Genomic DNA, 23,372 nt, shown 5'->3' on the forward strand with positions numbered 1-23,372 from the left:
GAAAGGTCTGTTTCCTCTTGTATTTCTAGTCTTCAAGGAAATCTCTTATGACTGTTTACACACACTTCTTTTTTTTTTTAAAGATATTTCTTTGAGGGCCCTCCCTGGTGGCGCAATGGGTTAAAGCACAGCACTAATTAGCTTAAGCCACTTCTGCATGAGTTCGATCCCTGGAGGAGATCCACATGGAGTGGCAGACCTCTCCTGACAGGCCCGCTGCTCCCCTCAGCAGTGCACTTCGACGATCTGCCTGTTCTGCTCCCTGCTCTGTCTCTGGTGAAGCCTCTCACCCTCCGCATCTCTGGCCTGTACCCCAGTTCTGTATGTACAAACAAATAAATCTTAACAACAACAACAAAGATATTTCTTTGATTTATATGTTTAAGTTTTTTATTTGCCATGGAATGCTGACTACAGGCAGACTTTGGAGGGTCATCCTAATGGTGTTGAGGAATAATTCTTCAAGGGCCCTTTTAGTTCTTGGTTTTTGACAACTAACACCTGTCACTATAACAAAATGAGATAAAATTAACATGGTTACTCTCGATAAAGGAAGAAAGCTGTTGTGGTTGCTGCTATCCACAAACATAAATATCTATCCTTTCCCAATGACACACGGTCTTAAACAAAATAACTGCCTATTACTCTTCTTACTATTATGCAGTTATAGTTGTAGGTAAATCAAACTGGATACTAACTTTCTTTTGGTATAATCAGCTCTCAGGTTCACAAATGCTTGTTCCTAGAATATTCAAAATAATAGAAAATAAGCAGCTATATATAGCTCTTCCCTCGGGTTTTACTCTTTCACAGAATAGGGTATTTCCTTTTTTCAATCTTCTAGCTTTTTGAAATTTTCTCTGAAACAATCTTAACTTACTTCTTGCAGCACTTCCAAACTATTAAGATGATTTTTGCCAATAATGCTCAACTGGATGACTAAAGATACCCCAGAAGAGCTGTGCAATACCCCTATTATTTTTACTGCTTTATACTCCAACTGAGATCTTCTCAGGACCTGGCACTTAAAAGAAACTAAGTGAATGAAAGCTATATCATCTTCACATTTCAAATTGAATTTCACTGCTATTATAGGCTGAATTAAAGTAATAATAGTAATAATTAATAATAGACAACAGGACTGCTCAAGCCCAGTGGCTTATTTCCTTTCCTTAGGTTCTAGGATGCCAGAAATACAGTTGATTAAATACTCTAAAGGCAAAAGCTAATTCCCTTGCTGGCTTATTCCCGTTATTCAGTCTCTTTTTTCCTCTTCTATTTCTAGTCTTCAAGGAAATTTCTTACTTTTATGACTGTTTACACACACTTTTTTTTTTTTTTAAAGATATTTCTTTGATATGTGTTTAAGATTTGTATTTGGAATGGAATGCTGACCACAGACAGACTTTGGAGAGTCACCCTAATAGTGTTGAGGAATAATTCTTCAAGGGCCCTTTTAGCTCTTGGTTTTTGACAACTAACAACTGTCACTATAACAAAATGACTAAAATACATCTGGAAAATATGAAGAATTTATAACTTTGAGCTTTGTTGAGATTCTTTAAAAGAAGTCTATTAGTTAGGAGAGTCCTAAATTCTGATCATTTTAGTTCTAATGCAATACATAAATAACCTTATGTAATTTGTTGCTACACTTGTAAAAAAAAGGAATATATTTATAAATCATCTATTATGTTCTTAAGCATCATACTTTAAAAAGGAGTTTAAGTACCATAAAGGAATTAGAAGGAATCTGTAAACTATATTTTGCTGCTACTAGATGTTGATTTTAAATAATGTAGATAAGTAAATTTTATTTTCCTAATAGTTTGTCAGGAAGGGTATCTACCCCAGAAAAGATGAGAAGAACATATGTAAAGAAGATTAATCAGTTAAAAAAAGATAGAAGAAACAAATTCATTAAGTAATAACTCCTAAAGAAGAAAAAAGGGAGAAAAAAAGAAAAGAAAGAAGAAAGCTGGGTTTGAGTTCAAGAACACTTGTCAGAATGTTAAAGTATAGTAGTCTCTTCACAAAGGTATCATTCCTACTTTCAAATCAAGCTCAACTGGAGCTTTCAAAAAATAATGATAAACATCCATTATTTTTAATAAATCAACTGTCTATAATTCTAGGTGGAATCATTTAGAACAGAAGGTATATATTTATGTGACCCATGAGGTCTGCTGCCCATAGAAAATTTTAACCTTTATGTCACTATTACTGAAACTAAACTCTCAGACCTAAATTTAACAAGCAAAATAAGAAAGTGATAGTTATTAAAGAGAAATTTTTGAAGATCTATTTTGCCAAGATGCAAGCGAAAAGCTAATGGAAAGAAGTTGTGAGTGGGTGTAATCACTGAATTTTACTTACTGAAACACTAGAGTAAAGGGGAAATTAATAAATGAGTCAAGGTGTTACAGGGCAACCCCATGTGAAACGGGTTGCCTGACTGTGGGTCCACACCCATGTGCTTAAAAGGACTTGTGAGGTAAACATGATAACCACTACACTACGGAAACGCTGCTTAAAAGGGACTTGTAATGAAACACGCAGGCAAGCACAAAAATGTTAATAAAGGGTTTACTTACAAAAAAAAAGGGAAATGAAGAAAGCAATGATTCAAGGAGAAAGAAAGAGAGATAAATTGGTAAATGTGTGCTACCAGTTCCACTGAGCTGGGACCCCTACAGCACACTGAAAACTGGCATAAAATAAAAGACCCCAAGACTCACATATCCCAACATCCTCCCTGCAGTAGTGATAACATTTAGGGATTTGTAGTCTTTAGTGTCTGCTCACTTTGGATTGCGGTGAGGGTAGAGTCTGTAAAACTTGTTTGTGGAGTTCATTCAGGACATCCTTTCCTCCCAACAAAAGTGTGACTTTTATAAAGCATTGCATAAAGACCATATAATTCTTTGCCTCCGGGGAATCTATTTAAATACTTACTTTCTCCACATGGCAATGAAGGACTGTGCTGACACAAATCCTGTGCTTTCTCCCCCTGCAGCCCTGAACATGGGGGCTTTCCAATAGAGAGGACAGCCACAGACCTGCAAATGAAACACAAATAAATGTTAAGCCATGGGCTAGGAAAGAGATGACATGCCAAAGAAAGGGCCTTTGTGGCTTTTACTTGTCACATCATAACAAACTAGAGCAGAGGAGAATATATCAGTTAGTGTAGATTCAGAGACATAGGGTGAACAAAATAAGAAGATTACATGTTTAATGATGGAAATGAAAATCCATTTACTGTCTCCAAGTTCATTTATAGTGATGTTTCTTTTCTCTATCCTGATAGTGAAAGCAATGAATCTCCCTTCCTAACATTACTAATCACTTATATTTTACCTTTTAGAAAAAATGAAAAAGAAACTGAATAATGTGGTTGTATGTGCCCTTGTTTCATTCAGCAGAAAGACAATCACCTTTATTACTTGATCACATGTCGCTTATAATTACCAACTATTTCCCTTTCTCTTCTTTGCTGATTATTTAATTAAACCTCAGATTTAAGAAGAAACAGAAAAGCTTAAATGTTAAAGGAAATAGCTATTAAATCTATTTAAATGGTTACAATTCAGGTAAAATATTAAAGGTAAAAATGAAAATGTTACCATTTATTTATTGCGTTGTCAGAAAATTCATGACTATCCATTATAAAATCCTTAAGGAAGAAACTGGGAATGAACATAAAAATAACTAAAATATTCTAAAAGGTATTTATTTTTCATCCCTACACTAAAAAGCTTATTTCAATGAAAAAGATATTCTTATACTCTTAGAGTATTTATTTACGATATTTACCTGCTTTTTTCCTAGAGAGAAGATTCTTCTAATAATATCTAAATATTAGCAGAGAAACAATCTCCTAATGCTCCCAATTTTGTACGTAGCTGTAAAAACAGTACCATATCTGGAACTCTTTAAAGAGTCATATTTTGTCATATTAGATAAGGGAGGCTTCTCCTTTACAAGCTGTCTAGAAGTGAGTCCACATTAGGTACAGATGAAGCTGGTCCTGAAATGAAGCCTCAGATGAAGCTGGTCCTGAAATGAAGCCTGCTTGATGAGGAAGACCTCCTCTGAGATTAGTTACTTTGACAAACTACTCAAGTTTACCTGGTTGGCCCATGCTTAGAGAGAAGTATCTGGCAAGTAAGCGTCAAACCAAAAGAGGTAACTATGGCTGAAATAAAGGCAGTTCCCTTCAAGGCCACTGAAGCATGCTCTGCAAGCAGGGTGGAATTTAAGAGTTCTTAAGTTTAGAGGTCAAATACTTGCACTGAGGTCAAGAATGAGGAAAAGGTGTTGTTTAGCAACCAAAATGGATTTTGTTTATGGTGTAAGTTATGACTGCCAATGTTCAACAATTAACATACTTTTGTTGGTAGACTATTAAGTCACTTTCCCCTATTCCAATCTTTCTTTTCATGAAGAATGGTGATTTGCCAAGGAAATGCTCTTAGATGTGACAGGCTATTGGCAACTGTTGAGAAAGCTGAAAGGATAGTCTGTATTATGGAGATAGGCTAGAGCCACAGAGAAAGAATATACTAGAAGAGATCAGAACTGGCTTGCCAAAGTGCTTGAAACTCCCACCTTTAGCCACTCTTGGGTGTTTCAGAACTGGAAGGGATCTGGAATTGTGTTTCTCAACTAGCCTCAGCAAAAACACTTCCAAAGGCAATGTACTTATTACCTCCCTTGGGCCTACTTTCACTGTTAAATTTGCATTCCCTTGAGTTATTGGTCTCTCCTTCAGAAGACTTTTAACATGTGTAATTCCTGTTAACATACTTGTTAAGTAGGGAGTCACTGAGAGATTAACACTTAACAAATTTTTATCCAAAGGCAAAATCTTAAGAGATAAGGTACAGAATGGCTATGTTTTGAAGGAGATTGGGAAGGGATGACCTAGTTTTCTCAGAGGGATTCACTGAGTACTGACTGTTAGGCAGTATGAGGACATTAGGCTCTTGGAGAACATGCCAAAAATGGTAAGGGTACAGATATTATACAGATATTATACTTCAATTATTTATTCATTTATATAAATAAATAAATGAATATATGTATACATATGACTGGCTGATATCTGACATCTTAAAAATAAAGATAAAAGGGGCCCTCCCTGGTGGCTCAGCGGGTTAAAGCACAGCACAAAGAAGCTTAAACCACTTCCGCATGAGTTCGATTCCCCACCTGCCCCGGAGGTGACCACATGGCGTGGCAGACCTCTCCTGACCGCTCGCTGCTCCTCTCAGCAGTGTACTTTGTAGATCTGCCTGTTCTGCACCCCACTCTGTCTCTGGTGAATCCTCTCACCCTCTGCATCTCTGGCCTGTACTCCAGTTCTGTATGAATAAATAAATAAATCTTAAAAAAAAATAAAGATAAAGGGAGTGAGATGACTAAGAATCTAAAAAAAAAATGTGAATATTAATCTGAAGGCAACAGAATAGAATTTTAAAACTGTGGTGAGAGCAAGTCAGCATTAAGACTTTTTACAAAGGAAGAGAATGGACAAATGGCCATAGTCAGAGAGATACAGAAAATGTGCTTAGGAAACAGGTTTAGAGGAAGAGGCAAGAGTTAGTGTATGATTGTCAAAGTCGTTGGAGCAAAGAAACCTTGATGACCACTTATAATTTGATCTAAGAATGGCTTGGTAATGTAAACAACCAAAAGCAAGGTTGTCTAATGATACACAAAGGTGGAGATGACTGCTCATGTAAAAGTCTTTAAAAAAATGTCTCACATCTGTGATTTCATTTGGTCCTTACATGCTCCTCATGCAGCAGTGGGTAGGTATTTTATCCCTTTCTGCAGACAAAGAAATTGAGGTACAGAAAGGCTACATTTAGAGGCTACATAAATGATGGGTTAAGATGATGCTAAGTGCTGATTTCATAAACATTAAGCTTTCTTCACATTTAAGATATGAATCCAAGTATCTACATCAACACTTAAGAATCACTGGGAGAAGACTGCAAATGCAAGCGGGACTTCCAGATAGTGTTATACTACAGTAATCCATAAACATGTTTACTAATTGCTCCAACAACTTCTGTAATCATCACCCTTTCAAACATGGTCTTTCTTGCCCTTTTCCTATGCCAAACTATTGGTATAGTATACAAGTACACAAAGTGCAAGCTTTGCATGTACAGAGTTCACTGCCTAGGGGCAAGAAAGACTACATAGTAAGAATAGTTGAAAATAAGGGTTACTTAGTGGGTACTAGTAGACTGCCATAGCCAACTGGAGACAATATTAAATAAATTTTTAAAATAAATGGCTTTAAGAATAAGGAGAAAAAAAAATTCAAAATAGAATGAACTGATACAGAAATCCAAAGCAGAACAACCCAATACACTATGATATTTTCTGAGGTCATTATACATAATCTTAGGTTTATATGAAATGCCAGCTTTAATTTTTTTAAAAGGTGAGCGATTTATCTTGCTATATGAATTGACAACTAAGGTCTAAGGTCCAACAAATGTTTGGCATCCATCAGATGCCAACAGAACTTAAGTCAGGGTCAATTCAGACAAATTAAACAGAGATATACATAAATATAAATATGACTACAAATATATATGTATACATGTGTATAAATATGTGTGTGTATATATATGTGTGTGTGTGTGTGTGTGTGTGTGTGTGTGTGTGTATGTATGTATGTATGTCTAAGTAAACCGGCTACTAAGTCCCATCATGACTAGGTATAAAACAGTAAACTGGTATGTAAATGACTATTAATATGGCAGATTTTCTTTTTATACGTCTCTATGTTATCAGCTTCAACACTGGCAGTTTATCCTGATGCTGTATACAAAGTGATCCTCACTATATCCAGCAAACATAACCTTCTTATATGCTTTGACTACAAATTTTCCCACATTCCCTTGAATGTCTTTCAAGTCTTAGTCTTTCTGCTCTTTTCTCACTGAATCCACTGAGTGCCAGGCCAGTGAAGTGTGGACCAGGGCAGGACTACCAATGACACAGAAATGGGAGGGCTAGAACAGGAGGGTAGAAGCAGGGTGATAGAAAGGTTCAAGGACAACAGTCTCTTCAGTTAGGGGAGGAGTTAGGAGAATTCAGAGGAGGAAGATCCAATCCTGTATTTAACAAGGCGCAGGATGCAGATCTGTGACAGTGAGGCACTAATCACTTAATGAGCCCAATACAGCTCTGAGGAATTACCAGTTCTATAATCTGGAAACACTCTATTTGGCACGTTTGCCTTTTATCACCAAATGCAGATTTCATTCACCTTTGCAAATCTGAATTTAGATTCAGAGTTCAAGTCCATTTAATTTATCATCTTGGTTCACATAATATTCATCTATAAAAGATTTGGGCAAGAAAATGCCAATGTGCTGAAAGAATATATAAATTGTTTGGGCAGATACACATCAGCAGTTAGCTATGGTATGTACCCATTGTTCAGAGGAGATAACACATGGTAGAAAAGAGCATGGTGACAACACTCAGAAGGTGTATTTCCTGACATGAACTAGTTCTGTGACTTAAGAACTTGCAGGACTGAATTTCTTCATATATAATGCAGAGTATAAACAGGTAAGTTCCTATTTCTGGAATGAAAGTTATCAGAACATCTAAGGAATCAACAAGTTCTATGATGGGGAAGGGTGAAAAGAGAGAATAAAAAAAGGAATTCCTTTTTATTTTCTTTAAAATCACTCTACTCTCAAATCATTCAACAGCAACAAATATGAGATTAGAGGAAGGACAACGCATGACTGGACTGAGAGCTCAGGTACTTTTCTAAATATATGATGGAATTTAGGTTTTATAGGCTTGGTGATGTGGGGGTTGGCAGGACCTGGAAGCCATAATGTAGAGGAGAACTATGAGTGACCAAACACGTACATGTACCTGTGGGAGGGCAAATGAGTGACCAAATACATACATATACCTGTACCCATGACAGGCTGCCAGGAATAGCAGTTTGAGTTTTATCCTGAAAATCAGTAGTTTTCAAGCTCTTACAATGAATATTGTAAAGTATCAAAGATGTGCTTCCTAGTGACAAATCCATTTATTTCTGAGTTGAATTACAGTATTCCGGTGGCCTAATGGTCCCTGGTCTGACTTCAGTGCAAAGAACTACATAGGATCAATAGGTAAGAACAAAAAAAGAGATTTGTATTCAACACAAAGAAAATTCTCCTAACATTGCTTGTTATTTAAAGATGGCACGTGCCACTTATCCACACTAAATGAATACAGTCACTAACAGCATTCAAGCAGAGAATGAATGTACATTCAAGCAGTGATGTCAAGGATGGACTTTCTATATCAAATGGGAGATTGGGCTGTTAGACCACAAATTTTTTTCCCCAAACTTAAAGAGTTCTATGAAATAGAACGATAGCTAAAAATATATCAGTATCAAATACATTTTTCAACACGGAAAAAATGGTGTATTTTAAGAAACAGTAAAGAGATAGCGAAGAAAGATTAGGATTGCTAAAGAAAGGAAGATTATATATTCAGTAGTTATGTTACCTTTGCAATTTTTCCCATTTCATAAATGTCTGCTTTTTGACCTTCAATATCCATGAAAGCAGCTTCAATTCTGCTAAGAGTCTGTTCATGGTTACTGCAGATATCTGGGAGTCCTTCAGGAAAGTAGAACTGTGGAATGTTTTTCGACAATGGTGTACTGACATTATTCACGTGACGAACAGGGGAGACAGGTCGGGTTTTACTTGGAACAGTGGGTGGAAGCGGTGTTCCAGGCTTATTTTGAATCTGGAAAGAATACACAATTATGAGACACAACAATTCTGAACAGTATAAATTTTTCGTAAGTTCTTGCACATAATAGAAAGCTGAGTAGAAGTGCAAGAAACCACAATTAGAGACAGTAGAGATCAAGAGCTTATTCTACTGTAGGCTATGATAAGTATACTTCTAGAAAATGTTTATCCTCTCACTAAATAAATACTTTAATTCTATCAGTACCTTAGTTTGCAGAGACTGATGCTTAAAAATTCTGCAGTAAATTTCCCCTCAGCATTTAACATTGTTAAATGCTGGTTTACATGTTAATAATATATTAAGGACCTTAGTCTGTTGAAGTTGGAGACTGTTTTTAGTCTTTCTGTCAATCTGTCTGTACCTATCCTTCCAGAAGCAGACAGAATGATTTTTTTTAAACATGTAGATCTAAAATGCATTTGGGGTTGGGGAAAGAAAGTGAGAGGCTCCTTTCATTTTCTTCTCTAGTTTGACTTTGTCTAGATAGAATCACTGCTTCCCTGATGCAGATAGTCTTTGTTCATAACAACGCATTTTAGCTTGGGAATGTCTACCAGATTTATTTACCCTAGAGACATGCCATTTTCCCCCATGATAAACATTTCTCTCATTTTTGGTATGTTCTAATAAGCAAGGTCATTGGTCATTAATTTCATCACAGTCAAACTCCCTTTACAGTTATTAAGTCATTTATAGCATTTTTTTTTCCAAAAAGGATTTAATCCTGTGTATCCCAAAAAGGCATAAGCAAGGACAGAATAAAAAAGGGTTAACAAGACCCTCCCTGGTGGTGCAATGAGTTAAGCACAGCACAATGAAGCTAGCTGCAGCTGCTTTAGCATGAGTTCGATCCCCGGCCAGGGAAGTGATCCTCATGGCATGGCAGACCAATCCTGATCCACATGCTGCTCCCCTCAGCAGTGTACTTTGTCAATCTGTCTGTTTCTGCTTCCTGCTCTGTCTGTGGTGAATCCTCTCACTGTTCCTGTGCCTCTGGCCTGTACCCCAGTTCTGTATGCATAAATAAAAAAAATCCTTTTTTCTTTTAAAAGGGAACAGTGGGAAAATTAAGATTTTCCATGATTTACAGAATTGGGAAGGCAGATACACTAACATTCAGGTAGGAGTTAATTTTACCTATGAATACTAAATTTAATTCTGAAGTTCTTACCAGAAAAAACAAAAAAGATGCAATATGATTTTGCTTTAATTTCTCTTTTGAGCAAATTATCTATCAATACTTATGATCATGGCAGTGTACTACATAAAGTGTGTAAAATGGACATGACTACTAAATTTAAAGTAAATTTAAGTTTATTTTAAATTCATGAACACCAAGTATTACTTGAATGTTCTTCTCCCTTAAATTATGCTAATGCAAAATGAACAATGATTTATATGTAAGAAATAGATCTGAATATCATTTACTTCTGGCAACAGGCTTATAATATGATCTTTAAGTTAAGAATATAATTTTTAGCTAACTTTGAAAAAGCATGAGTATTATAGGAGGATTAACCTTCACTAACATACGCATATGATGAAATTGATTTAATCTACTTTTACATACCCATGGTTCATTTTTCATGTATTAATAACTAATATTCATACACAGAATGTTGTCTGTTCATATAGTAATTACTATTGGGGATACGAAGGTCAGTGGTCACACCACACCTTTGCTGTAGAGTAAGAATATCACACATAGAGTCTAATTATCTTCTGAATTATAAATAAAAAGACCTAATAGAAAACAGTGGTGACTTACTAGCTCAATGACCTCAGAAAAGTCACTTAGCCTTTTAGACTTTAAGTCATAAAACAGATTATAACCCCTATTTACTGGGAGATTGTTGAGAAGATAAAAGTAAATTATAGCATATATCTAGGTAAAAGTTTCACAACAGCACCAGCACGGATATGTCCTTACTTAAGAAAGTGAGTCATCAGGTGAAAAGGTGGGGTTCTTAATTAACTGTAACTAATAGTAGTTCTTCAGATCACATGATTTGCACTTATACAGCAATTTAAAGTTTACAATTTTTGATTTAACAAATTGAGAATTTATTCTAAGTAAATGTTTCTTTGCCTTGATGCTAAATTTGCAAGCATTATTACATGAGCATGAATTAATAACAGCAGAAATTGTTCTTGAATCTTTGAGATAAGATATATATTTCTTCATAGGCTTTACCTAGGTCACTGATAATAGTGTCATTTCTTTTTTGCTATTTTATGCTGAAAGATATTTATGAGAACAATCAATAAACTTTTATTGTTTCTCAAAATGTTTCCCATACGTGAACAGTGCAGTAACATGGATAACTTCAAGGCAGTTTATGACCACAGAATAAAGACTACTGGTGTCAGGGGGATAAAACCCAACAGTCTAGTGAATAGAGAAGTTTTAGAGCAAGGCCTTAAATACTTTCCACGTTAAGAGACATTCAGAAAAAAACCTGGCTACCTGTAAAGGTTTTTATCTGAATAGGAAAAGATTTGACTATATATTTGTACTTTCCCTAGTGTACTGCTTAACATGGAGCAAGTCCACTGCTAGGTGTGTATCTATTAATTCACTGGTTAATTCCTGATTTAATTAAGCAATTGTTAACATTTATTTATTTGTAAAGATATTATTTATTTATGTATACAGAATTAGGGTACAGGCCAGGGGCGCAGGGTTGGGGACAGGATTCACCAGCGTCAGAGTGGGGAGCAGAACAGGCAGATTGACAAAGTACACTGCTGAGGGGAGCAGCATGTGGGTCAGGATTAGTCTGCTGTGCCATATGGATCACTTCTGGGGTAGGCTGGGGATCAAACTCGCACTGAAGTAGCTGAGGCCAGTTTCAGAGTTCTGTGCTTTAACCTGTTGCTCTACCAGGGAGGGCCTTTGTTAATATTTAAAGAAAAATAATTTATTTAAAACTTTTGGGAATATCAATTTAATTCAAATTTAGGAAAGCATTTGAACAAAATTAGCTCAGTGATGTATCTCAATTCTGTTTGTTTTTCCCTATAAACATAATGTTGAGACATTCATTCTAATTAGCATCACATACTATATGTCACTGTAGCAGTTCCAATATTTAACGACTTTGAACTTTTTTTTTAAAGCAATTTCACATGGTCCATTCAAATAATTTTAAATTACTTGGGTAAGAATAACCATGCAACTTTTTTTTTTTTTTTTTTTTTTTTTTTGCTGGATTGCAGATGGTCATCATTTACATGGCCCTTGATTTAACATGGCCTTTGATTTACATTGTACTTAATACCAGAAAATTTAAATTTGCTGAGACACTGGGCCTAAAGCAAGTAGTATGGAGACTCTCTGCAAAATAATCCTGCAGGCAGAAATGAGTCAGTCTTACAGCTTGTTGAAGGATACTTTTTCACAGTTCAGAAGTAAATATCATTCTTCATTACCTACATATATTATAATACACACATATACAGTTGTCTACATATAAAAATAGTTCTTCCTCTAAAAAAATCAAGCTTAATATTCTTATCAAAAAATTTATTATAGATGCATGTATGTTAATATATTCTATTCAGAGTACAAATAATGCTTCTAAACACAGAAATTCCAGTTTCTCAAAGACATTTCTAATAAAATTCTATTACTCTCCTTGCTAAACTGAAAAGTATTTGTTGAGTTGTATTGAATGTCTCTAAAGCTGGATTCACTTTCTACAATGAGTACTGTACTCTAGTTCCAGGACTATTTTTAAACCTGTTGGAATCTCTCTACAAATAGCTTTCTGCAAGTAGTTAAATAGACAACACTAGACAACACAGATTAATTCCTTGATCTAATATAAATGAACTATAAAATTACTTTTAAGTTAGTTCCACTGGGTGGTTTTATTAGTAAAAAGTATTTTAAAGAGACATCTAAGTTTCAAACCTGTGTCTGCTGAAATGACTTCAGTCTCTTCTTAAACCTTGATGGGAGAACAAAATCACAGCCCCTTGCTAGGAAAGCTAACTCTCCCCTTAAATCCGGGTCCCTTCGTAGAGATGTTTCCTTGATCATCATCTCTGAAAAGTGGATTTACTTAGAACTGTCCGGTACACTTCTGAAGATATTTATAAGTTGTCGATCTTGTTAGGTAGAAAAGTATTTTTTTCTTTCTTATTTCCCAAAGAAATTAAGTTCAAGCATTGTGTTCTCCCAGCCTCCAGAGACCACAATCCATGCTTGTACTGACATGCAGCTGGTTCTCAATTACAGCTTGTGGCTCCCAATACCTGCTCATAATTTTCAAGTTAGAAACACGACCTGCAATGGGCCTGTTTGCTCCTTGTAGGTAACTACAAATTGGCCTGCACAGATACAGAGCCTTCTGGGAAAGGAAGCATCCACTAGCTGAATACCAAAGTTAGAAACATTACAAATGAATTTAAAAATAGCAACTTCTCAGATAATACTAACTTCTTAAGCTTAGAGTATGTGAGATGCCAGTCCACATAAGATGGTTTCTACACAAGCTAAAAGAAAGAGTACTTGTGATTTTGTTACTTAATATTTTACAAAAAACAAAAACAAACAGAACAAGAAGCACTTCAGACATGAAACTAAGGCTAAGAATAGCTTTTCATTTCTTATTCGAATGGAAGAAAATGTTCAAAACCATCTTGGTATTTGAATTGGAGGTCAAAATATGGAGAAACGCAAATATTCACCCTCATAATATTAACACAAAAAATTTGTTGATCTTACATTTTAAAATGAAGTAAATTTAATTTTTTTGAAAAGACTACCTTCAGTTACCAAACAAACTTTCTGGGAGTGATTTGTAATAAATTTACAAAGTATTGATTAAGAAAGGGGAGTAACTGTTCAGTAAAAAGCCGATACAAAAGAATCAAAAGATACAAAAGACCATGTTATTTAAACAATGACAAAATACATTTTGAGTTTATGAGGCTTTTTTCAAAGAGATTCTAAGAAATATCAGATTAAAGAACATTTTGTTATTTACAAGTGAATTATCAAGTACTCTGAAGTCTAACATTTAGGCATCAATATTTATTTTCAATCAGTGTTTATTTCCTACTTCTAAAAAAAATTAGCCAAATAGTACCAAAATACCCTCAAATCAGATAGCTAATTCTCTTAATTTAGTGGGAATTAAAATTCTTTGTTTCCCATTATTTCCTACAATTTAATTAAGTTTTTTCTTAATTTCCTTTCAAGGTTTTCTGATACTACACATGTACATTTGGGTTTGCATGTTTAACCTGTTTTTTTCAAAATTTTTTCCCTTTGAACTGTGCAATTCTTCACTCATATTAAAATCTTACCTAAGAGCTTTCAATATATAATATGGTTAAAGGAAAATTACAATAGGAGTCACTGGTCCAATGCTTCAGTATAGGCCCTTTGACTTAACCCAATTTTTTCTTAGTGGGTTTACATGTTGTTAACTCTAGGCTAGTTTTCCTTATTCTCTTGCCTAGAATACTCTTTTCCTCCAAAGTAAAACATTAAAAAAGTATGTTATGTAGGCAGCCAGGTCTATACTTATGATTAATACTTTTTCTATTAAATCACAACTTAAGTTATTCCCCCGTACCCCTGATCCTCCACCTCCTTCCCAACACCAATCCATGGTTCAGGGTATGACTTTTCACCCCTTCCTGAAAATGTTACTTCTCAAATTTTATACACTCTTGACAATCCTTCAAAATCTAATTTTATCTGTCTCATGAAGCCTTATTTAAGGTCCCTTACTGACTTTAGGCCTCTTAATGAAATACTATAGAATTGCTTTTTCACTTGATAAACTTTCTGGATTAACCAATGTTCTCAATTTCTTCTGTTAAAAAGAGCATCCAATGTCTTGGACATACTGATTAACTGCTGTTAGTGTAGTTTATATTATACCCTTATATTTTTTAGATTAGTACTTGAACTGTATGCTTCCTAGGAACTAGTTGTGTTTGTCCCCATTTGTTTATGCTGGCTGTAAATAATAATTATTTAACTCAATGAATATTATATAAACTGATGAAATATGCATGTGGGGAAGAAAAAAAAAGTTGCTGTTTCTAAAATTCCTAAAGTTGAAAAAAAAAAGGCTTAGTTGAATGGTCTGTAAAGATTCAGTAAAGGCAAACTACTATGAAAATAATTTTGCTGTAAAGTTAGGTGTGGGTGAGATAAAGAAAAAAAATCATTAAAATCTAGAAGGTTATTTAGATATCTCAGTTGTTTCACTACTCAAGTTTCTTCTCCACTTTAAAGAAACTGAAACTGGATATCAGTCAACAGAGTACTGAGTATGATTTATTAAAGAAAGAGGTCATGAACTCCAATCCCAAAGACAACACAGATCATTCTCAAAGAAAAGTTTGTGCTCTATATCAAAAGATCTGAGTACATTAATGTTTTGAATTAGAATTTAAGATACACATATTATAGTATACAGTATATTGTAGAAAGGATTTTGTTTTGTTCAATGGGAAAACTGTAGCATGTTTATCTGTAATGGAATGATACAATAAAGGTTGCCATGGGAAAGAAAAGGGTTAATGAAGGTCCCTAAGTTTATGGGAGAGGAGATCTAGGGCAAACAAACAGTGATGAGATGTAAACAGTGTCCAGACCATTCACTATAGCATTAGAAGGGAAAGCGGGGGTGTATAGAACCGACATGAATAGGCAAGTGGCTTAAGGGTTCATCTGATTGCTTGTTTTCTCAGTAAAACAGAAAACAAAGTCATTAGTTGAGGGTGAGGATGTTAGATGTGAAAAGTCAGAGAAGAAAGTATGAAAGCATCACTTGTGGAATGAGAAAGTGAGGTACAGAGAAATGCAGGGTGAACTAAAGACCTACTGGTGGTGTTAGTGATAATGACTTTAAAACAAGACAACTCAGTATGATTCTGTGATCTTTTCCAATTAAGTTCAACTGTACAAATGAAAACTTAGAATAAAAGAGAACATAATTGAATCCAGGCTGGAGATTTTATTTAGGGAAGTGAACTATGACAGTGGTTTTCAAACAGGTTGTGCATTGGAATTACTTGAAGAGCTTGTTAAAACATAGATGGCTACGCCTCTTTTCCAGGGATACAGTTTAGAAGGTCTGGGTTGGAGTCTGAGAATATGCATTTCTATCAAACTGACAGGTGATGCTAGAGCTGTTCCTTGGGAACCATACTTTAAAAATCACTGAGTCAGAGTATGAGTAGTTTAAGAAAGGCTGAGGAAAATTAGGTGGAGGAGATCAAGGGACTGAGAAACTCTTGTATCAGATGCCTCACCCACTAAAACTTACAAGAATTGTAGTAAAAATAGTACTACTGGAGTGTCACAGGCCCAGGAGTTAAAATCTAGATGAAATAAGAGATATTGGCAAGATAAATGACTGCAATCAGGATGGGTAAGGTTTGAGTATCTGATGAAATTAGTTCAAAGTTGGGAGTGGGGTTGTTTCAGGGAACAAAACAATAGGTTAGTTGGAAGCAGAAATGAAAGCAAGAACTTTATTGTCCTGCAGATCCAGGTAATGCAGTGAGAAAGAAAAAAATCCACCATTTTATGTGTTTAGTATCTTTAGGAGGAGATGGTTTTCATTAGAATAAGAAGGTCAAGAATGTTTAGAAAAGTTTGATGACAGGAAATTTCACCAGTGAACAATCAACTAAAGAGGCTGGGGGGCTAGACTTACATCAGTAGACTTGGATATCTGAGAATCATGTTTGACTTCCAGAGGAAGATGCATAATTTGGAGTCATTTAGCTCATATTTTTCGGTGCACACACAAACATATTAATTTAAGAGGTCACTTTAGTGTATCTGTTTTGCTACCTATTTTTTTTGCTTTTTTTACATTATTAATCATCTATCTTATCTTTCTACATCAATATTTATATCTCTATAATGTTCTCTTGAAAACAGATAGGGACATAACTGCTATGATTTTAGAAAATATGGAGATGCAAGAGGACCTGACCTTAGAGAGCATTATAGGTAGAGGGGTAAATAAGAATTGAACTCATTCATATTTGTCACTGGCCAGATCACTTCACTTTTATTAATCTATCTAGTGATAACTTAGTTAGGAGGAAGAATGTTTTCCTATTGTATTGTGGAATGTCTTGATTTCTATTTAAACATTTCCAGCACCAAACCCAAAAAGTCATCAGCACCTATAAAGTTAGTGGAGGAAAAGTATTTCCCCTCAATGATATGAACGGTTAATCTTAATGAAGACATGGGAAAAGACCAAGAAAGAGAAAAATGCTTTTTTAAATTAACTTCATAAGAAGTTAATAATACATTTCCTTATATGAATTATTTTTTAAAAAAAGCTTATACAAAGTAGACTATTATAGTTTAAAAAGTTTCATAATTTTCTGCACTGAAATATACATACACAATTAAACTATATAATATCTAACTTATGTGAAAATCAAATCTTACTTAGATTATTATCCGAGAAAGGATCTTTATTTACTCTGACCAGGTTCAGAAGAAAAGGAGTTCTAGTAACAGTGCAAATCCTATCCATATACAAAGATTTCTCTGACCTTTATGGGCATCCAAACAAAAGCCAAAGCACTGAAATTAACTGGCAAGAAACATTCTTATTCAACCTAAATACATGGAGATTAAGATAGGGACTTTTAAGAATGGGAAAAAAGACACTGAGATATACAGGTGTTCCTTAAGGAGAAAGGACAAACATCTTAATTTAAAAAAACAGCAATGTTAGGTACAACAGTTTCTGGGAATGCAATGGTGAAAAAAGAGTTCAAAATGCTTATAGTCTCTACTAGAGAGTTCTTTCTTGCAATGAGGTAAAAAGATCTGTGCTTTAATGGGATGTTCCCCTTTTGCCAGAAAAGATGATTGAGACTTTCCCAAAACTCAGAGTTTTAGGTGTTAAAAACTAGCATAATTGGCCCTCCCTGGTGGCACAGTGGGTTAAAGCACTGCACTGAGAAGCTAAAGCCACTTCTGCATGAGTTCGATTCCCGCCTGCCCCGGAGGTGACCACATGGCGTGGCAGCCCTCTCCTGACCCGCCCGCTGCTCCCCTCAGCAGTGTACTTCGTTGATCTGCCTGTTCTGCTCCCCACTCTGTCTCTGGTGAAGCCTCTCACCACCCCTGAGCCTCTGGCCTGTACCCTAGTTCTGTATGTACAAATAAATAAATCTTAAAAAAAAAAAAAAGAAAAAGAAAAAAAAAAACTAGCATAATTAACTTATAGGAGGAATACAGGGGAAACAAATAAGGGGCTAGGGGGACAATAACAATTCAAACAAAATTAACAGGCATCTATAAACAGAGACATTTTGTAAGGGAGGGAAAAAGAGCAAGGGGGAACAAACAGGGGAGGGAAGAACACAAGGGACTATGGTGATGGTGAGGGATGGGTATGGAAAGGGTGTGTATGTGTGTGTGTGAATTGGTGGTGAGAATTCTATAGGGACTAAACCTAAGAGGATTTCTTTTTAACCTTAACATAAAACAGAAACGACAGATATTTAAAATAAGTCTTAGTCCTTGGGCCTTCCCTGGTGGCGCAGCAGGTTAAAGCATAGCACTGAGAAGTTAAAGCCACTTCAACATGAGTTCGATCCCTGCCCCAGAGGTGACCCACACGACATGGCAGACCTCTCCTGACCCGCCCACTGCTCTCCTCATTAGCGTACTTTGTCAGTCAGCCTGTTCTGCTCCCCACTCTGTCTCTGGTGAATCCTTTCACCGCCCCTGCACCTCTGGCCTGTACCTCAGTTCTGCATGCATAAATAATAAATAAATATTTTTAAAAATTAAGTAATAGTCCTCTTTCCTATATTTGCTGAACTAACCAATTGAAGTAAACAGTGCTGTAAAATACATATAATTATATTAAAAAAGAAAGAGCTAGAGGAATTAAGAAGCCAGTGGTATGGGTAAGCTAGATGAGCCTAGTTGAAACACCATCTTGGGGTTCTGGAAGGGCACCTCAATATCAACTACCTTAATGTCCACCCTTGAGAAGTGAAGAGTAGTTAAAGAGATGACCCTCAGGCAAGAGGGCAAATCAAATAAGCAAAAATCCTTTTATTTGATTACTTATCCACTTATTTATTTATTCAATAAATTCATTAATGTATTAAAGACTACTACTGGAATTCACAATAATATAAGCAGAACAGGCTGATATTTCTAGGAAGGAAAATTCTGTTCAACCATTTTTTTGGTCACCATTGATTATGAGATTACAGTGACACAGAGCTTGTTTGAAAGAAATAATGTAATCTTGATATATTCATCTAGTTTCTCTTACCAGGGACTGAAAGTTTCTATTTGCAAGATAAATGGAAAGGATTGAAGTATGTTTTGATATTCTCTTGAAGAGAATGGGAATTGTCCAGGTCCTATGAGAAATAAACCTTTTACCTCAGTATCATTAACACTGTGATAACAACAGCTAGGGCTATAAATAAGTTGAAGAGTAAGACAATGGTATCCAGACCCAAATTCTGACTCTTCCAGAAAAGACTTCCTTGAATTCCATAGGTAAGCATCTATCTCTCCCTCCTCTAACTTTCATTCTCACTTTTTCTCTCTCATAGAGTTCATTCTTTCTATTTTGCATTATAGGAAGTAGTTTATCACCTCTATTAGTCTGTGGGCTTCACACACTCTTCCCATGTCTAATTTATCTTTATCTCTTATTGTGTGCTGTGCATAGTACAGGTGCGGAGCAAAGAATGTTTAAGCAATTTAGGAATTATTTTTAAACATTTTAGGAACCTCTATTTTGCATATCAATAATGTATTACTACACATGATCATTACATTATTGAAATAAGTCATCTAAAGTACATACTTGGCAATACTTTGATAATAGTTTTACTCCTTAATATTGAAATTAGTAAAGCTATTTTTAAAAACACTAAGGTTTTACTAGATATAAATATAGCATAGCTTAGGCCCTCCCTGGTGGCGCAGCGGGTTAAAGCACAGCACTGAGAATCTAGAGCCGCTTCCTCATGAGTTCGGTTCCCACCTGCCCCGGAGGTGACCATATGGTGTGGCAGACCTCTCCTGACCTGCCCGCTGCTCCCCTCAGCAGTTTACTTTGTCAGTCTGCCTGTTCTGCTCCCCACTCTGTCTCTGGTGAAGCCTCTCACCACCCCTGAGCCTCTGGCCTGCACCCCAGTTCCGTGTGCACAAATAAATAAATCTTAAAAAAAAATATATAGCATAGCTTAAAAAAAATCTTGTTCTTTTAAAGATTTTATTTTTTATTTTTGTACAGAAGAGCTGTGATTAGGCCAGAGGTGCGGGGATTGAAAGGATTCACTAGAGACAAAGTAGGGGGCAGAATAGCAGATCCAGTGACATATACTGCTAAGGGGAGCAGCAGGTGAGACAGGAGAGGTCTTCGGTTGCATATGTGGGTCAGCTCCCTGGCAGATCAAACTCAGGCCACAGTGGTAATAGCTGAAATTTAACCCCTTTGCCAATGGTGGGAGGCAGGGAGGGGCCTACCTTAAAAATTTTCCACTTTCATTGGCGACTCCTCTGTAGCCCTTCACTCTTTCATTGAAGTAATAATGTAACTTTTTCCTACCTTTGCTTTACTATAATTAAGTAAAAAAAAACACAACTTTCAAGGAAGAATAGGGCTTATTATTTTAACCTGAGAATAGCTAATAGCCATTATCTTGTAAGGCTAAAAACAAATAAAAATTACTATAACATCAGCTGTGGATGGTAATAAAACACAGAACTAAGATATATACTAGTGACTTATAAAAGCAGTATAGTTTCTAATATTTTGAAAAATTACATTATCTCCCAATGTCAAAATATGCCCTTCTCTCATTTTTTTTCTAACTCATTTTCATATTCATCTATACATTGCAGCTATTCTAGAAACTAGAGGGTTATATTCTGTCACTTAGAGGCTTTATAAAGAGATACTCATTTACAAACCAATGGTAAAGATAATTCAACAAAGTAAAAATATACAAGTGCAAAGGGAAAAAAATAGGGACAAAAACATGAGATGAAAAAAAGCTGTTTTGAGTTGAAAGACAGAGCTAGGATGTAAGTGGGCAAGAAAAGGAAGAAAAAGCTATGTAGCTCAGAGCCTTTGTATGATCAGTATGCATGATGAAATTTTAGGAATATTTTTCTATTTCTATTAGTACATAGCTGATGTCCCCCAACTTTTGGCAGTTTTTGCTATTGGTACTTAAGTGTTTCCAAGTTACAAAATATACTGAACCATATATAGAGTCTGTTTGCTGTTGTACCATAAAAGAGTAACCTAGACTAGGAGTCAACAAGCTTTTTCTGTAAATGGTCAGAGACAGTAAATATTTCAGGCTTTAAGGTATCTGTCATAACTACTCAACTTAAATAGTGGGAAACAAAAACACACCATATATAAATGAGTGGATATGGTCGTGTTCCAGTAAAACTGCTTACAAACACAGGCAGGAGACCAGCTACATTTCTGGAACACAGCCTGCTAATCCCTGACTTAGACTAATATTCTCTCAATTTCTCAACATCATCCTGGTATTTTCTTTTTTACTCCTCTGATACAGGTATGAACTTCATTTATCTGTGGAAAATAAACACTGCACAGTCTTAAGAAATTATTTAAAAATATACATTAAAATATTAATGACATAATAGTGTCAGGTAAATCTTCTCAGGGATAATCATCATCAATGTTATACAAAACCACTTCCTATATGTTCCAGTTATGTCACTCTTTTAACTGAAATGTTCAGAACATATAAAAATTTTTCAACTGCCTGAAAGGTTAAAAATTATCCTAAAAAAAGCATTCTGTGGGGAATCAATGAATGAATGGGAAGATACACAGAATTCACAGACGTGCTCAGAGATGTTTGAGGCAACCTAGATGCAAATATCATTTAATAACCTAAAGTATATACTGTTTTAAACTTTATTGTTATTGGTAACTAAAACCATCACAGTTGAAAAGAGCTACAAAATTAGTGATCTCATCACAGTGTACATTTATTTTTCCTGCCTAAATGAGAATGCTAAAATAGTACCTAACTTTTTAACCTGGCCATATGTATGCTATCTCTAATATTCAACCAACTTTAAAAAATTTTAACTATGTTTAAGATATACAACATGTACAAATGACATGTAAAATGACAAAACACAGTATCTACTACCCAGATTCAAAATGGACATTACTAAGCCTATAGAGATCTTCTTTCTCTGTCCTTTCTCTTTTCCTTCCCCAGGTATTACTCACTTCCAACACTGTGTTTGGTATATCCCATCATACTTTTGCACAAGTGTACATATCTCTGAGTAATTTATCTCATTATTTTACAACTGATTTAGCTCTACATCTGAATTCATTCATGTTGACATGCACAGTGCACTCAAGTGGGAGAGATGTTCTCACCAAGTATTTTATGTACTTCCTATGCTTCTTAGCATTTAAGTTGGAATCACTGGAGCAGAAGGGAAGCAAGTGTGTCATGTATGTGGCAGTTAAAAGATTCATGCCTTTCTTTCTCTACCTTAGTGAAGTTCAACCATGTATTCTAGAGGGGGGAAAGGGACAGGAACATAAAGTGTCCATCAAGCTTGGTCCCCGAGTGAGGTGGAGCAGAACCTCTTATCATTCCATGTTGGACATATAACATAAAAAAGAAATACTACTACTGGAAACGGACATACACACACACATCAAATACTTACTTCCTGGGATATCAACAAAAGCATTAGTTTGAGACACAGGGTAAAGTAAAAGCTTCTGGAAAAACTCAAGTCTTTATCTTCGTTAAAGGCCTGCCGCACTAACAATACTTTCACAGTAGTTCCTACATGCTTATCTACTCTTTCGGGTTGTTAGTTTTGTCTCCTCAACCAGATTTAAAGCTCTTTAAGAATCATGTCTTCTTTTGTACTCCACAACGCACTTCAAGGTCTAGAAAGGGGTGCAGTAAAGACCACTTTACTGATGACTGGGGAAGACGAAAACTAATACAGCCACATGCCACTTAATGAATGTGATCAATGATGAACTATATAAAATAGGCTGAAACATACAGCCCAATAATGTATTAGGTTATATCACACCAAGATTTGTGTAATTACATTCGTATAACAATAAAATAACAATAACAATATCCCTGTTGTTATTAAGTAACGCATGACTATATTAAATATCTCCTTTGTATAACTCACCTTGCTTGTGCTTCACAAAGTTATCTGGATCCATATTTTTCACTATATCGATATTAACATTAGGTAACTTTCTTTTGGTCACAGGGCTAGGAAGAAGGTGGTGGGTGTGGGGAGGGCAGGTGAAATCATCAGTCTGTTTGCCTCTAGGAGTCTTTGCTTTTATGACTAAACTGAGTGACATCATTCTAGTGTAAGGCAGGAACTTTTATAGGACAAAAAAATGGCTTAAGAAAAAGAGTTTTTGACATGGAAGCAGCCCAAATGCCCAAAAATAGATGACTGGATTAGAAAGATGTGGTACATATATACAATGGAATATTACTCAGCAACCAAAAAAGAGAAACACATGTCC

At 35.5% G+C, this 23,372-nt stretch overlaps 1 protein-coding gene across 2 annotated transcripts in view; it reads right to left on the minus strand.

Annotated features, from left to right (window-relative positions):
- The window catches only part of PPP2R3A (protein phosphatase 2, regulatory subunit B'', alpha), a 117,642-nt gene that overhangs the window by 57,007 nt on the left and 37,263 nt on the right, over nucleotides 1-23,372 (minus strand). Inside the window, exons 1-3 of one of the 2 annotated variants that reach the window (XM_004682181.2) lie at nucleotides 12,725-12,856; nucleotides 8,554-8,799; nucleotides 2,956-3,059 (exon numbers count right to left, since the gene is read on the minus strand). In XM_004682181.2, coding sequence (XP_004682238.1) covers nucleotides 2,956-3,059; nucleotides 8,554-8,799; nucleotides 12,725-12,856 — 482 coding nt within the window. Of the gene's footprint in view, nucleotides 1-2,955; nucleotides 3,060-8,553; nucleotides 8,800-12,724; nucleotides 12,857-23,372 lie in introns of those variants that run through there. The other variant, XM_004682180.2, reaches the window with a different exon arrangement.

This window comes from Condylura cristata, unplaced genomic scaffold (genome assembly GCF_000260355.1).
Source record: "Condylura cristata isolate star-nosed mole 26May11 unplaced genomic scaffold, ConCri1.0 scaffold00014, whole genome shotgun sequence".
NCBI classification, from domain to species: Eukaryota; Metazoa; Chordata; class Mammalia; order Eulipotyphla; family Talpidae; genus Condylura; species Condylura cristata.